The sequence below is a fragment of the Ooceraea biroi genome, chromosome 10 (assembly GCF_003672135.1).
Source record: "Ooceraea biroi isolate clonal line C1 chromosome 10, Obir_v5.4, whole genome shotgun sequence".
In the NCBI taxonomy this organism is placed as follows: domain Eukaryota; kingdom Metazoa; phylum Arthropoda; class Insecta; order Hymenoptera; family Formicidae; genus Ooceraea; species Ooceraea biroi.
The window spans coordinates 8,104,565-8,119,048 of NC_039515.1; the positions used below are offsets into that span (position 1 = coordinate 8,104,565).

Below are 14,484 nucleotides of genomic sequence, written 5' to 3' on the forward strand. Positions count from 1 at the left end.
AATTTTGTACATAATTATAATTCTTTCATCTATACACAATTGCAAAACGTGTTACATCATTTAACGTGTTTGCTTTTTTCGCTGAATGATTATTAAATAATCCGAGAAACGAAGATATTTGCAAGAAATATTTGCAAAGCATGTTCTGCATACTCGAAGCACAATTTTTCTGAGACTTTCTCTCTCTCCGAGGTGTGAACTTTTTAAATTCCGTTTCGACTCGTCCTGTGATTCTAGTCTTGGCCGCCGTTACCGTATACACACTATGGGCGCGTTTGTGCGACCGCAATTATTACGGACGATGATTGTCCTAGCGGTCTTTAACTCTTTGCTTACGGTACGGAGCATCAATTTTGTCGTCTACGACCGTGACGTGTACACGCGTGCGGAGATACGACGGTAAGGATATAGAGGCGTACCGTGACGCCCAAGGGCTCTTAACGCCTAAAATCCTACAATCATCGGTCGTTGTTTCGTCTCGTGCCGCTAACGAGATTTCTAATCAGACTACGTGCCTGGTCACCTTCGAGGACGACAGAAATGCCATAATTACATAATCCTCATCGCTAGACATGTCGAAACGCGAAACTCATTGCCTTGCCTTCATTATCCTTCCTGGTATAGTGGTCTTTTGGCAATAAATCACGTTCAATGTGCAGAGTGCGCGTGACAGAGCAACCGGCGGCACCAAAAGCGCTGAAGGAAATTAGGAAAGCCCGGATGCTCTTGCTACAAGCCACATAATCTAGAAAATACGATCTGGAGAAGGTCTGCTTAATTGACCCAGCTTTCAGGACGCGCGATCGAAGCGTGATCCAATTAATGCCCGTCCTGTGATTCTTTTTCGATTTCTTCATCTCTTCGTACCGTAGCGAGTAAGTTTGACGTTCTAGAAAATGCGGAACTGGTGCTCGTGGTCGTAGACTACGGTCCAAATGCGCGATGGTCAGGCCGTCGGAAGGCGGTGGGCTTCTGATAGTCGGCTGGCTTCTGGCACTCCGTTCCATCGGTGCCGGTGCCCAGTTGGATCCCGATTACGGCTGTCCGTCCCAGGAGAAGATACTGCCCTGCAGATGCTCTACGCGCGACATGGAGGTCCAAATATGGCAAGTTTGGCAGATATCAATCCCTATAGTAAGGGATCGAGTCAAGCCACGATGCTGAACGCCATGAATTCGCACAGGTGTAGCCACAGCGAGTTACCAAAGGTGCTGGAAGGTCTGAAGGCGGTCAGCCACTACCTGGACCGGCCGGTGGACGAGCTGATCCTGGAGAACAACAATCTACCGAGCCTGCCCGGAAAAGTGTTCGCGAGCTTGCGCGTCCTGCGACTAATGCTGAGGAACAATCGGCTCGAACGGGTATCGTCCGGCTGGCTGGAGGGTTTGCACGATTCCCTGCTGGAGCTGTTTGTCGTCGAGCCAGAGCTGCGCTCTCTGCCAGTGGACAGTCTGGAGAACCTGCAGGGTCTCGAAGCGGTAACGCTGCAGAGCCGCGTGATGAAGCGGTTGCCGAGGTTCTCGGGATTGCCGAAGCTCAGGTATCTCCAAATCAACTCGCCGGCTCTGTTGGAACTCGCCCCCAGAAACTTCCGGGGCATTCCTACTTTAGAGCAGTTGCACGTGTTCGGCAGCCCGAGGCTGACCAGGCTTGAGGCCGGGTTGCTCCGCGACCTGCCGCGATTGGAGTTCGTCAACATTACCGATTCGGGGATCCACTGGATCCATCCGCGCACCATGGTCGATCTGCCGGAGCTCAAGGAGATTTCGCTGGTCGGAAACGCCATAATTGACGCCGGCATGGTTGGCCGCGCGTGTATGGACCTGCCGTCGTTGTCGGTGATACGTCTGGATCGAAATCGCATTAATCGTCTAGGCGAGGGCTCCTTCGTGGACCTATCAGTCTTGTCGCGCCTTTATCTATCGCGTAATTACATCACCGAGATATTCGCCGGCGCCTTCCAACGCGTGCCGGTCTTGAAGACCGTGGACCTGAACCATAATCTGATCCATCGCATCCATCCGGAGTTTTTTCCGCGGCGAACGGGAAACGTACTGGAAGAGATATGGCTGATCAACAACGACCTTAGCCACGTGGCCGAGATACGATCGGTGCTCGAGGCTCTGCCGCGGTTGAAGTTCTTGGACGCCAGTCACAATCAGCTGGAGGAAATACCCTTCGGTTCTCTAAGAGGCCATCCAACTTTGGAGAGGCTTCATCTGAATCACAACAGGCTGGCATTCCTGCAGAGAGAGACGTTCACGGCGATGCCGGCGCTCAGGGAGCTCAGGCTGAAGAATAATTCCCTGTCGAATCTGCTGGAGGCTCCCTTCTGGAATCTGCCAGCGTTAAAGGTGGGGATTTAATGAAAATAAAAACTTGCCTATTTCATATGAGTTCCGTAATAATATCTTTGCTTTACATTCAATGAGTCTAAATTTAAATTTCATTAAACTGTAAATTTATAATTTTTTACTACAATGCTTCTTGAAAGTTAGACTTTGGGAGATCAGAGACCTGTCGTTGATAGTTCGCGATTTCCATGCTATCCACGATTATAACAGTGATTATCGATAATTTCAGGGCCTGGATCTCTCGCAGAATTACTTCCGTCATATAGAGCCGCGTTTGTTCACCAATCTACCGAATCTCCGGCGGCTCGATCTCAGCGGTAACGCCATCGGGCTTGTCGAACCCGAGTCCTTCCTGGGCACACCAGCATTGGAGCACATCAACATCTCCGGAAACGCCTTGTCCGTCCTGCATCCGCTGACTTTCCGACACTTGACGAATCTGTACGAGCTGGACGTCGGTTGGAATCGTATGCTGGAAGTGGTGCCTGGCCTGCCGAAAGATATCGAGCATCTTCACATGCCCATGAATCGCATCATCGATCTGCCTGCCGTGTCCTCTCGGGATTTGGCCCTGCCCGCCCTGCGATCGTTGGATCTGAGCGCGAACGGCATCGAGAATATCCTGCCTGGCATGCTGGCCGACTTGCCAAATTTGAGAAAACTGAACCTGGGCTATAATGCCCTGAGGCTTCTAGACGAAGGCGTTTTCGAGGGACTCTCGAGATTGGAACAGTTGGACCTACGGTACAATCGGCTGGTCACGTTGCACGGACGGAGCTTTCATCCCCTGAAGTCCTTGATGGATGTGAATCTCCGGGGCAACCGAGTAGAAGTTTTACGGCCAGAGATCTTTCATGAGAACACGCGTTTGCAGAGGGTCGACATGAGCAGAAATAATCTCGCTCAAATTCCTCACGCCACTTTTGTCAATACAAGGTAAGGGACTCACTAAAAATTATTTTATTCTCTTGTTATTTTTATTAATTTTAATTTTATAAGACTTTTGAGATAAAGTTTGTAGATTATTTTTTAATATCTGTCATAGTTTGTCGCTCCTGTTATAGCAAAGATATTAATTGATCAATATTTCCAATTAAATGTCTAAAATTTATAACGTTATTTATTTTATAATGATGGCAGCGTATTTTTTTTACTCCTCTATCGTTACTTCGCGATCTCATACTTCAGTTCACGATCGCGAAAAGCAGTTTCACTCGTGGTTACTTGATTGCGTCACTCTTAAATTGGTACCTAGAAAGTTCTTCGTGCACACGCTAATATCTCTTTCTTGTCGTTGTGTAGCATCGGCCTGGCGTGTCGACTAATTTGGCAGCAATTTGCAACGCACTTTTATATACGATTCTATTTAATATCGTCCATAAAATTTAATCTTTATCACATTGATTAAACATTGTTTAATATACTCCAATATACTTCAGTGTAATCTAGATTTAGATTTCGTGAGATATATGTATACATATTCTTATATTTAATTTAAAAAACTAGTAAAAACTAGTAAAACAAACGAGATATCATAATGATATCTTACATTAAATATCATTTTATTTAATTTAAATAGAAATTAGGCAAATTGCACTTTCTAATGGCATTTAATGCTATTTTCATATTTTACGTGATAAAACTTTATCTAGACTCGCTTTCATCAAAAACGCTAGAAATTATGTAAAAGAAGTTTTAAGAATATTTTAGTCATGGAATCTTTGACAGTCTTTCGCATCTTACTATTTTAGAAAGGATATCATAAGGAAATCATAACAACAATATTAATTACAGGGACCTTCGTGAACTGTACGCGTCGCACAACACTTTGACCGAGTTACCCGGATCGCTGCACGGTTTAACGGCTCTTCGGGTCCTCGACTTGAGCTTCAACAAGCTGAACATCCTATCGCCGGAAACGCTGAGCAGTCTGTCGTCCTTGCTGGAACTAAAGCTGGTCAGAAACCGTATACGGGAGTTGCGGGAAGGCGCGTTCGATGGGCTGCCGCGACTATCCTTGATCGATCTCGAAAACAATGATCTCAGGGTGATCGAGAGAAACGCGATCAGGGCGTTACCGGAGCTGCAGGCGGTCAGGCTAGGCAGGAATCGATTGCAGGTAAGAAATTATAGCTTCTCGGTCATTCTTAAGCAAATGCAATATTACTAATTTGCCTTGAATTAATTAAAAACTTTGTAACAAAAAATTTTGTTTGATGTAAATACAGAGCTTAAAACTATTATGAGAAAAATTTATAAATCATACAAATACACTAAAATACGATTTTATAACGTGCAAGTTATAAAATTATAAGATTATATTATATTGTGTCATTAAATTTTTATGTTTAATATTTTTAACGATATTGCAAATATCTGGTAAAATAATTGGGGATCTAATGCACTGCGCGTGATATTATAGTCCATCCCCAGCGGCGCTTTCACCGAGTTACCGCTACTGCAAAGTGCGGAACTTCAGGAAAATCGGATCCAGGAAATCGCCAGCAATGCCTTCATTAACGTGCCACACTTGCTGTTTCTCAATCTAAGTCATAATCATCTACCAGGGCTGGAATACGTCGGTCTGGAGAGTCTCCGCTCGCTGGAGGTTCTTGATCTCAGCTACAATCGATTATCCAGAGTTGCCAGTGACAGCCTAGCAGCTATGGAATGGCTAGTGGAGCTGAAGGTACACGCAATAAAATAAGAATTGAAAAATGTATGATATGTAAAAATATGTAATCATATGATAAATTTTAAGTTTATGAAGTTTTAAGTAATCATATGATAAGTTTTAACTATAATTTTAAGGATTTAACTTTTAAGACTAATTAAAAGTTCAAAGAAATAAGATAAGAGGTTTTTAAGGAATAATGTATCATCTCTGTGTGTCTCTCTCTTTCTTTCTCTCGCTTCATCTTATATCTTTAAAATGTTATATTCGAATTTTGCGGAATGCAGCTCGATTTGCAGAAATTTTTCCTTCGCGCTAAGTAACTCGCAAAGATTTACAAATAAAATGGAGCGAGAGTACGAGAGCCTTTGCTAATAAAGGGGAATACTTTCTCGCCGAGAGTGAAACTCTTGCGTGAACCACGATGCGAGACGAGCCGTTCTGCTGGCAGAGTAATTATTCGTACACTTGCATCGTTAATTAGGGAGATAGTCGCGGGCCGCTTTACATAGTCGCCTCATGCAGTCCGTTTTCTTTTCTGCAGATGGACAACAATCGGATTTGCGCCGTACATGGTTCACCTTTCGACGATATGCCCAGATTACGGGTACTCAGTCTGCGAAGCAACCGGATGACCGCGGTTTCTGAAGGCGCGTTCAAGAGACTCAGATCGAACATTGCCGTCTTGGATATCGACGGTAATTCAGGATCAATTAAAACGATAAATTGCGAACAACTTTGAATTATAGTAATTATTTAATCAAGAGAGAATATTTATTCGCGTCAATTTCTTCCAATCGAAATATCTTTCAAGATATGCATATATAATGATACAAGAGCAGAACGAGTTGTATTTAATATTTATATTTTTATTTCTGAGAAAGGAAATCCATTATCCTGTTCGTGCGGCATGCTTTGGCTGCGGGGATGGCTGCAACAGGCTTCCTCGGAAGGTCCCAGGTGCGCTGACGGCTCCCTTTTCAAGGAACTTAGATTATCCCGTCAGGATTGCCAGCGTGAGAGATATGTGGAACCGGTCCATCCAGGATGCGAGATCGAAATGATTAACGTCGCGACACCCTCGGTCTCTTCATCAGGTAACCACCGCATATAATTATACATAATTACACATCTACAGTAAAATATCACAGAAACATGTCACAGAAGAAAATTATTAAATCCTTGATTAGAAAATTCTCATATTATGCCGTTCACTTTTAATGACTTCAATGATATCTCAATTATTTTAAGCGCATAATAAATTCACGAATTCGGACAAATAAAGGAGAAACAAAGTAATTGCGCGAAATTAAGACGACTCGGTCAAATTAAAAATCCATCAGCGTTCGGAGTTACAGAAACCGTGCCGCTGTGGATGAACTTGAAGGACTCGTCGACGCAGAGGCCTTCCATTTCCCAGGACTCCGATTACCTGTATGAGTATCTGGATTATCAGGACAATATGAGCGACACGGGCGCGTCCACGTCGCCATCCAGCGTGTCCACCGTCAGCGTGCCCACCCAGACCGTGAAGATCATTCACCCGCCGTCGCAGACGCAGAAGCACCAGACTCAGAAGAACGCCACGTCACCGGGCAAGAGGAACCCGATGATACCGCCATCGCCGAGCAGCTCCGGCTTCACCTTCTTCGGCCTGCCGCTGCCAAATCTGAATTTCAATTTGTGGGGGCACTCGGGCAGAAAAGCCGAGAGGAAGGAGTCCTCGTCCGCGCCCGGTAAATCCGGACATCGGGGACGTTACAGGTCCTTCCCGCCCACAGAACCGGAAATACACAGAGGAGGCTTCGTGCCGCTGCCACGCGCCCAAAGCGGATTCGTACCGATTGCCGATCCCAGGCCGATGTATGAAAAGCACGCGAAGCACGGGAACACCACGCGCTCGAGCAGTGGCCAAGAGGAACGCCCTCGGAAAAGCGGAAACAGCACAGTGACCAGAGTGGAAAAGACCGTTCCCACAATTGGGAAATCTCGGACGAACTTCCGGGAGAAGGAAGAATCGCCGATGCTAGATCGAACGGCTGGTTCGAATGCTTTCGAGTCTCGCAAGATTTCGGCAAATATTAACAGGCCTACGTAAGTTGCAAAAATGATCCTCTTTTTTTAGCAGTGTTTTAAATTTCTTATATAAATTCAATGTAGGTCGCTATTTGTTACATTCAATTTTTTGATCGATTTTAATCTATTTTTAATGGTTTATAATTCAGAAATTAATATTTTAAGATATTTGAATAAAAAAAAAGAAATTTTTTAGATCGCACTGTCAATATGCATTTTCAATTAATATTCATATATTATTTTTAGCCCCAATGCATTGGACACTACGAGGAGCAGTGAGCCAATAATTGTCGAAGAATCTTCGCAAGAAGCACATGAGACGTCGGTGTCCACCGAGATCTACGACGGCGAGAGTCTGGAGGTAAAACCGGAGGACGTTAAGTTCATAGAGAAACCACATATGGAAATCGCCAGTAGGATAATCTGGACCACGCCAAAAGCAGTGACAATGGAGACGAAGAAAGCCACAATTACCAAAGAGACTGTAACGGCGACGGTGCAAGTGGCACCATCGAGAGAAAGCGGCGCCAAAGATCGAGACCTTGAGATATCCGAATACGAAGGAGATTCTAGCAGACTGAGCAGCACGACCGCCTCTCACAATGAATCCGGTGGGTCTATCTGCTCAGTATTCAACGACGTCTGATTTGAAATAAAAATATACGCGAAATATGCATATCTTAATTAGCTGCTCCATTAGAAAACTCCAATTCGTTAGAAACTTTGCAGTTGTCTCCATAGACACATTATATACGAAAAGACTAACAAAATCTCATTTATTTATTTATTGCAGATAATCGGCAAATGTCAAAAACAGATGCGCCGATTCCGCGCCCCTCAACGTCCACTGCATCCCCCACGTTGAACCCGCGCCCCGAAGAAATTACAGTCGCGACTCCTCACGCCTCTCGGAGCACGGAGGCGTCCGCTTTGTCCACGTTCCTGATACCGGGAGGACAAGTGCCGGCCTCGGGGCCCGTGATAAATTTACGTCCCCCCGGCAGACCGACGATAACTAAAGTCGCTTCGCCGCATCTCAGCTACAACGCCGAGCAATCCAGGGAGGAACCAAAGTCGATCGCAGGTGCTGCTCAGAGAAGCGCCGAGGCCATCGACGAGTCGACGACCGACGGGCAGAACGAAGCTTTCGTCGTCGACGAGGGCACCAAGGTGATAGACGACGGTCCCTTCAACTGGTACTTCCAGCATTACAACGACACGAATCTCGAGCCGTACGTGGGCATCGCTTACAGCGGCGCCGCAAACATCGACGCGTACGGATGGTCGTTGCTGCTCGTCCTGAGCGTTCTCTTATAAAGACTTGCAGATCGTCGTTTTTAAATAGGCAGGTTTATCGCCGGGTCTCGTGAGAGAAGGCATGTTGTCAAGATTCGTTAATGCCGTTGCGCGCCGCAAATCGTAGATCACGCTTGTACAGGAAAACTATTGTATGTACAAAGATCATTGTGTTGCGTTTTTAAGTACAAGATGCTTCGGCATGCCTTCTATGGCATCCAATAAAAATCCGCAGAATTTTTGAGAATATTTATAGATAATTTTAAAATCAAAATGCGTCGCGTTACATTCTATTTTCGATATCCTACAAGTTTTGTACTGTTACTTTGCTATTATCGTTACGTATGCTTGAACGCGCGAAACTTTAGTCTAGTCGACCAAATCTAGATATCTACAGCCATCTGTCAGAAATTATTGTAATTTGGCATTTTGTACTAAAATTTATTCATTTTTAAATATTCTCAAGAATGTGCAATTAACGAGTAATTAATGAGGAAATGTCTGAAATATCCTTATATTAAATGTAGGAAAGAGTTCTGTGCTTTCTCGACGAAATCCGAGTTTTACTCAAGGAAAGATGAAAACAAGCTGAATTATTGCAATTCTTCATTTTTGCCAATATAATTGTACGTTATTTAAAATTTATTGAGCGTAATAGATTGTGATTTTATTTTTGACGTTACAACTTGATATCAGAAATTTACAGGTTTTAAATTACTTTACAACCCCATTATTTAATAATATTTAATCATTATTGAATAGTATACCGTATATAATATTACAAATGTTAACGTAAATGCTTTGAATTCACTAAATTGCGGGAAAAACAAATTACAGATTGCGTAAATTCGAAAACGCAAAACTCTTGCCTAATGTTCTTCGATAGAGTATAAATAGAATGAACATAAACAGGAAAGCATTTGTATATTAGTGATAAATTAATCAATATAAGCAAATAATCATTTTATTATTAATATAATAGTTTTTTCCTTAACGGGAGATGATTTGTATTTCCTAGAAACATATCCATGACATTTAATCATGCATAATGTGTAACCGACAGCATTAAGTTACACGGCAGAGGTGATTTAGAAAACTTTTTTCTTTTACATCAATCAGTTTCAATTATCGATATTATCAAATTAACTTTAATGTCAATTAATGAAGTTGACGAGATAAATATCCAAAATTGCGGCATGTTTCTCGCAGATTGCTATCTTACATTAGCGAACTGTTAATTGGAACGCGGAAAATATTGTAATAGTCGCAATAGACTGCAAAAGTGTTTTAAGACAAAATTTTTCAATATATTTACTACATCGTTCGTTACATCGAAAGTACGGAAATGTTCGGAGTTACCGTTTCATGTACACATATATATATTCTCTTCTACGCTTAGTATCTTAAAAATTCATTCACAGAATTACGCGAGAACGGCTCGGGAAACGACTTGCCTCGCGATAATTTGCGTAGGCTCGAATCGTCGTTTATCTCGAAATAAGGTGCGATTCTGTACAAATTGTGAGAAGACTCCGCTGTTACACGCATGCACGCACGCAGAATCAGTGGTCGTCCTCAACTTTAACAATCTCAATCGCGCGATTGAGCATGCTCAAGGATGCTCCGATCACTGGCTCTTAGTTTTCGCCTTCTCCTCCCCCTTCTTCTCCTCCTCTTTCTTCTCCTCCTTTTTCATATCCTTCTTCCCGTCGGTCTCCTTCTTCTCGGCGTCACGGTTCGTCAATTTATTGTTAATTAAATTATGCAACGCTACTATGGACCTAACCAGAGCCGCTAGGTACACGACCAGCATCTGGTCGTTCGTTTTTACGTATAGCGAATCTACGAAGCTACTCTGAGTCATGTCGGGTAACAAATTGAAGATATCTTGGAGCTGATAAACGATTTGGTGATTTATAGGTAATTTTCCGCTGCCAACCTGTAAACAGAGAATTTATCGAAACAATTATTAATTATTATTAATTAGCTAATTAAATTAATTAGCGCGAAACGAAGGAGTAGCTGCTACCAAGAGAAAACCTGAACGCACCTGAAGCAGGTAATCTCTAATTTCCCGGATTTGCTCGTGAAGGCCTTTCAAGCCGAGCAGCTGGTTCGTGATTCTTTGGCTGAGCGTACCGACGGTGGTGTCTTTGATGTCCCGCAACAAATGCTCCACCCCGACCTCCTCCGCTTCTTCCGCCCCAATTTCGCTGGGGATGTGCTCGAAAGTTTTCGAGGTGGGCGAACCGTCCTGCAAACGAGATTAACGATACATATTTATCGATTTTTCGACGAGATATTCAGGTAATAGATTAAGTAACTGTGAACGTACATCGTGCACTTCCTCGACTGCCTGATACGCCTCCGTAGGAAGGCCGAGATCCTTCGGCTTGGCGTCGATAATCACCAAAACCGAGTTGGGGCAGTATCTTCTGATCAATTCATTGATCGCCACATCGTTTTGATGCAACTTGGGCCCGGTGTGGTACCAACCAACTACCTTCTCTCGAGCTACAAATCGCGACGGGGTATGTTATAGATTCTTATTCCAAATAAATTTTGTAATATTAGGCCGTGGCAAAAAATATCATGTTTGTCAAATAAGCTTTTAAAATTAAACTTTTTTTTAATAATCAATATAGTCGTCACTGGCATCGATACGCTTTTTCCAGCTAAAACGAAGTCTTGGTACACTGGATTAAAAAAGAAATGAAAATCCAAACAACACCTTAAAATTTGTCAGAAAAATCTTTTGCATCGACCTAATACTTATATAAAAATTTATAAAGCCTTACCATTGACTTTCTTGAACATCCCATACATGTTCTCGAGGTAATCGTGATCCAGGAACCATACACTTTTGTCTTTATCGTCCTCGTCGAAAGGTACTGCAACATGAGGAATTATTATTTAATATAGCTCCAAATTAATTGAGGAACGCATCGCTGTTGGACATTTTTGGAAAAACATTGCAGACTGCAAGTGAAACTTAACCTGCAAAGCTGTTTGACACATCGAGGATTCCCTTGGCCCTCCAGCAGCCCAGAAGCACACCGACCACTCTTTTCTGGTTACCAATTTTGCCCATTCGATTGAAGTGGTCCACCACACTCAGCAGCACGAGTGGGTGAACCACAACTTTCGTTGTCACGACTTCTTGACTCGGCATTTTTGGAACCTCAAAATGATACACACTACAAACCACCGCGATCTACTCGGCCGCTACTTGGCCACTGGTAGTAGTCATTCGATGAACAAGAGTGGCGCATCACGCATCGAGTTTACCGAAGCGCTGCATGTGGCCAAATGAGAAATTACGCAAATGGTTAAATATATTTTTTTAAATATAGGATCATATAAAATAAGAATCCAGATATTTTATGAAAAGAAAATTTATATTATATTATTATTATTATTATGTAATTTACTAATTTATAATTCGCCACTAATTAATGAAGTAATTTTATATTTTTGATGAGTAACGTGATGGACAATTTGTCCTCCGTGATTTTCCCGAGTGAAGTTGGCAGGTTTAGTCGACGGATCAACGTTGCCGGCATTGAAACTTGAGTTTTGTTGGTTAGGTGCGGCGACCAGTTTTATAGCGAGTTGTTCGATTTTTAAAGGTAATATATCGTTGTCACGTGTCGAAAATGTGTCTGATAAAATTAGTTCATTGTGTGCGTATGAGATATCTCGCATTCATGTTTCTTTGAAATGAATTCATAAGAATTCAACGTGACGAATTCTACGCGCATCATTACTAGACAAGTTCAGCATTGGACAAGTTGAGTACAAATGGTGCCAACCTGAGGGATAGAAAGCGCGCTGAATAAAGAAGAGTAGGGGAGAGATAGGAAGTGATAGAAGAAAGATATTTATTCAAAATCAAATTATACTTTTATATTATTATTATTGTATTGTGCGTTGCTGTATTCAACGAATAAAATAATATTTAAACAAAATTTAATTAAGTCCCCGAGTTATCTTTAATGAATTAGAAGCATTTAATAAATCAAAACGCGTGGAATTTCATAACAATTAACCAGAAAGTTTATCAAAAGCGCGTACCGTTAGTCTTTTTCGATGTGAGCAAGCAAGTGAAAAAATCTGAAGATATTATTGAGCCATCATGCGACAATAAAAACCAAATAATTCATCAAGTTTACACGCGCTGCTTTCACATATATCTATGATGAGTTAACTCGTCATCTCCAGTTAATGAGTTAATAATACTGCACTTTATATCTTGTAAAAAGTAAAGCGTAGCTCTAGTTATATTTATAGACTTCGATAAGATAGTATACATTTATATAGAACTATCCTTTCGATAAAAATAAACTTTTTTAATGATTTGGTTTTTTTAACGTATTGATCAAGGAATTTTTATTGACACTGTAAAAAATTATATTTTTATGCGATATATTTGCTTTCTCATCCTCTGCTTTCCCGTTACAGTATGTCGAAGCCAATAGTATTCGTAACGGGTAACGCGAAGAAGCTGGAGGAGTTCGTCGCCATCTTGGGAAGCAAGTTCCCTCGCCAGATAACGAGCAAGAAGATCGATCTGCCCGAATATCAGGGCGAAGTGGATGACATATGCCGGGACAAATGCCGGGCCGCGGCGAGCCTAGTGAAGGGCCCGGTGATTATCGAGGACACGTGCCTCTGTTTCAACGCATTGAAGGGTTTACCGGGGCCCTACGTCAAGTGGTTCCTCGAGAAGCTGGGCCCCGAGGGTCTCCACAGAATGCTCGCCGGATGGGAGGATAAATCGGCAGAGGCGGTTTGCACGTTCGCGTACTGCCCCGGTGAAGACAATGCCGATGTCCTCCTGTTCCAAGGCCGAACACAGGGTACCATCGTGAGTCCACGTGGTCCCCGGGACTTCGGCTGGGACCCCTGCTTCCAGCCGCTGGACTACGACAAGACTTACGCGGAATTGCCGAAGGAGGAGAAGAATAAAATCTCTCATCGCAGCAAAGCGTTGGAAAAATTGAAGGATTATTTTATGAGCAATTATGAGAAGAATTAATTTATTGTGTTAATAAAATCTTTGTTCTTGTCATCGAGTTCTCATTATCTTCTAGACCCCTCTCCCCGCTGAGATTTTCGTGCTTACTATGGTTTTAAAAATTAACGACGAAATATCTTGCGTCGTTGTAACATTTATATAATTACCGCTTCTAAGAATTTTTAAGCTTTTATGCGCTAATCACGTAATCGCACGTTAATGACGTAAAGATTTATAATCCTAATAATTGATCTTGATTTCGCTTCCTGTCTTTGCACACTTCGTCACAATGTATAATAAATAATCCCGAGTGGTCAGCACGCGTTATTTTGTGTGTGTTTCCTCTTCATGTTTTGTCTTCTCATTATAACTTGTGCTCTGACCTATAATGTTAACGTTTGATACTCGTTGAATTTATCGGAGATGATTCTTTCGCCGAAAACAACGCGCGGATTAATTCCGATGCCTTAATGTCACGGTGATAGTCGTCGGACCGCACCGAAAACATATGGAACCGCTTGCTGGCAACCTTGAGGCTGTCACGACACCGCGCGACTTAGAATCTGATAAGTTTAATTCGCGACAAATCACGGCAAGTGTTAAGCAACTGCTTCCACCGTGCGACTCTTACGTGACGCAACAAATCGGAAAATTAAACCATATTTATTGCAATCACGCACACGCGGTGCAAGATATTGTTAATCGTGCGGCCGATACCTTCTCGTCAGCAAGCATTCATAATTAGAACTGCAAATCGCGTTCAGTAATAATAAGTAAAGCCGTGAAATCACCGCTTCTGTTAAATTGTTTACCAATAATGCGTATCGTATAAAACGCGCGTGGAAATTTTTACAGAAAAATAGATTACCGAGATAATGCAGCGTGATTCTTTAATGACTGCATCGCCAAACATCGGCTGATGATTAATCAATATCTTATAAGAATGTGCGCTGTTGCAATTGTTGATACCGCAAGAGCAATACTGAGGAACGTACAGCTGTGCCGTATGTAAGATTTCTCACGAGCATTTTTCATAAAACTGCTGTTTATTTACGAAGATTACGTAT

At 42.6% G+C, this 14,484-nt stretch overlaps 3 protein-coding genes across 3 annotated transcripts; 2 read left to right on the forward strand and 1 right to left on the reverse strand.

Moving 5' to 3' along the window:
- Window positions 1-748: 748 nt before the first annotated feature.
- Window positions 749-9,537, forward strand: LOC105283776 (protein artichoke). The gene is made up of 10 exons (XM_026973130.1): window positions 749-1,082; window positions 1,190-2,354; window positions 2,584-3,290; window positions 4,149-4,473; window positions 4,777-5,043; window positions 5,573-5,726; window positions 5,913-6,125; window positions 6,372-7,122; window positions 7,351-7,715; window positions 7,898-9,537. Exons 1-10 carry the CDS (start codon window positions 943-945, stop codon window positions 8,419-8,421), a joined length of 4,611 nt encoding a protein of 1,536 aa, XP_026828931.1. The 5' UTR covers window positions 749-942; the 3' UTR covers window positions 8,422-9,537.
- On the reverse strand, window positions 9,352-11,641 carry LOC105283727 (26S proteasome non-ATPase regulatory subunit 7). The gene is made up of 5 exons (XM_011346717.3): window positions 11,398-11,641; window positions 11,199-11,291; window positions 10,736-10,914; window positions 10,451-10,654; window positions 9,352-10,339 (listed from the first exon to the last, which is right to left on the reverse strand). The coding sequence occupies exons 1-5, from the start codon at window positions 11,570-11,572 to the stop codon at window positions 10,028-10,030; spliced, it is 963 nt and encodes a 320-aa protein (XP_011345019.1). The 5' UTR covers window positions 11,573-11,641; the 3' UTR covers window positions 9,352-10,027.
- A 277-nt stretch (window positions 11,642-11,918) lies between these two features.
- LOC105283726 (inosine triphosphate pyrophosphatase) lies at window positions 11,919-13,471 on the forward strand. The gene is made up of 2 exons (XM_011346716.3): window positions 11,919-12,029; window positions 12,862-13,471. The coding sequence occupies exon 2, from the start codon at window positions 12,863-12,865 to the stop codon at window positions 13,436-13,438; it is 576 nt and encodes a 191-aa protein (XP_011345018.1). The 5' UTR covers window positions 11,919-12,029; window position 12,862; the 3' UTR covers window positions 13,439-13,471.
- Window positions 13,472-14,484: the final 1,013 nt, after the last annotated feature.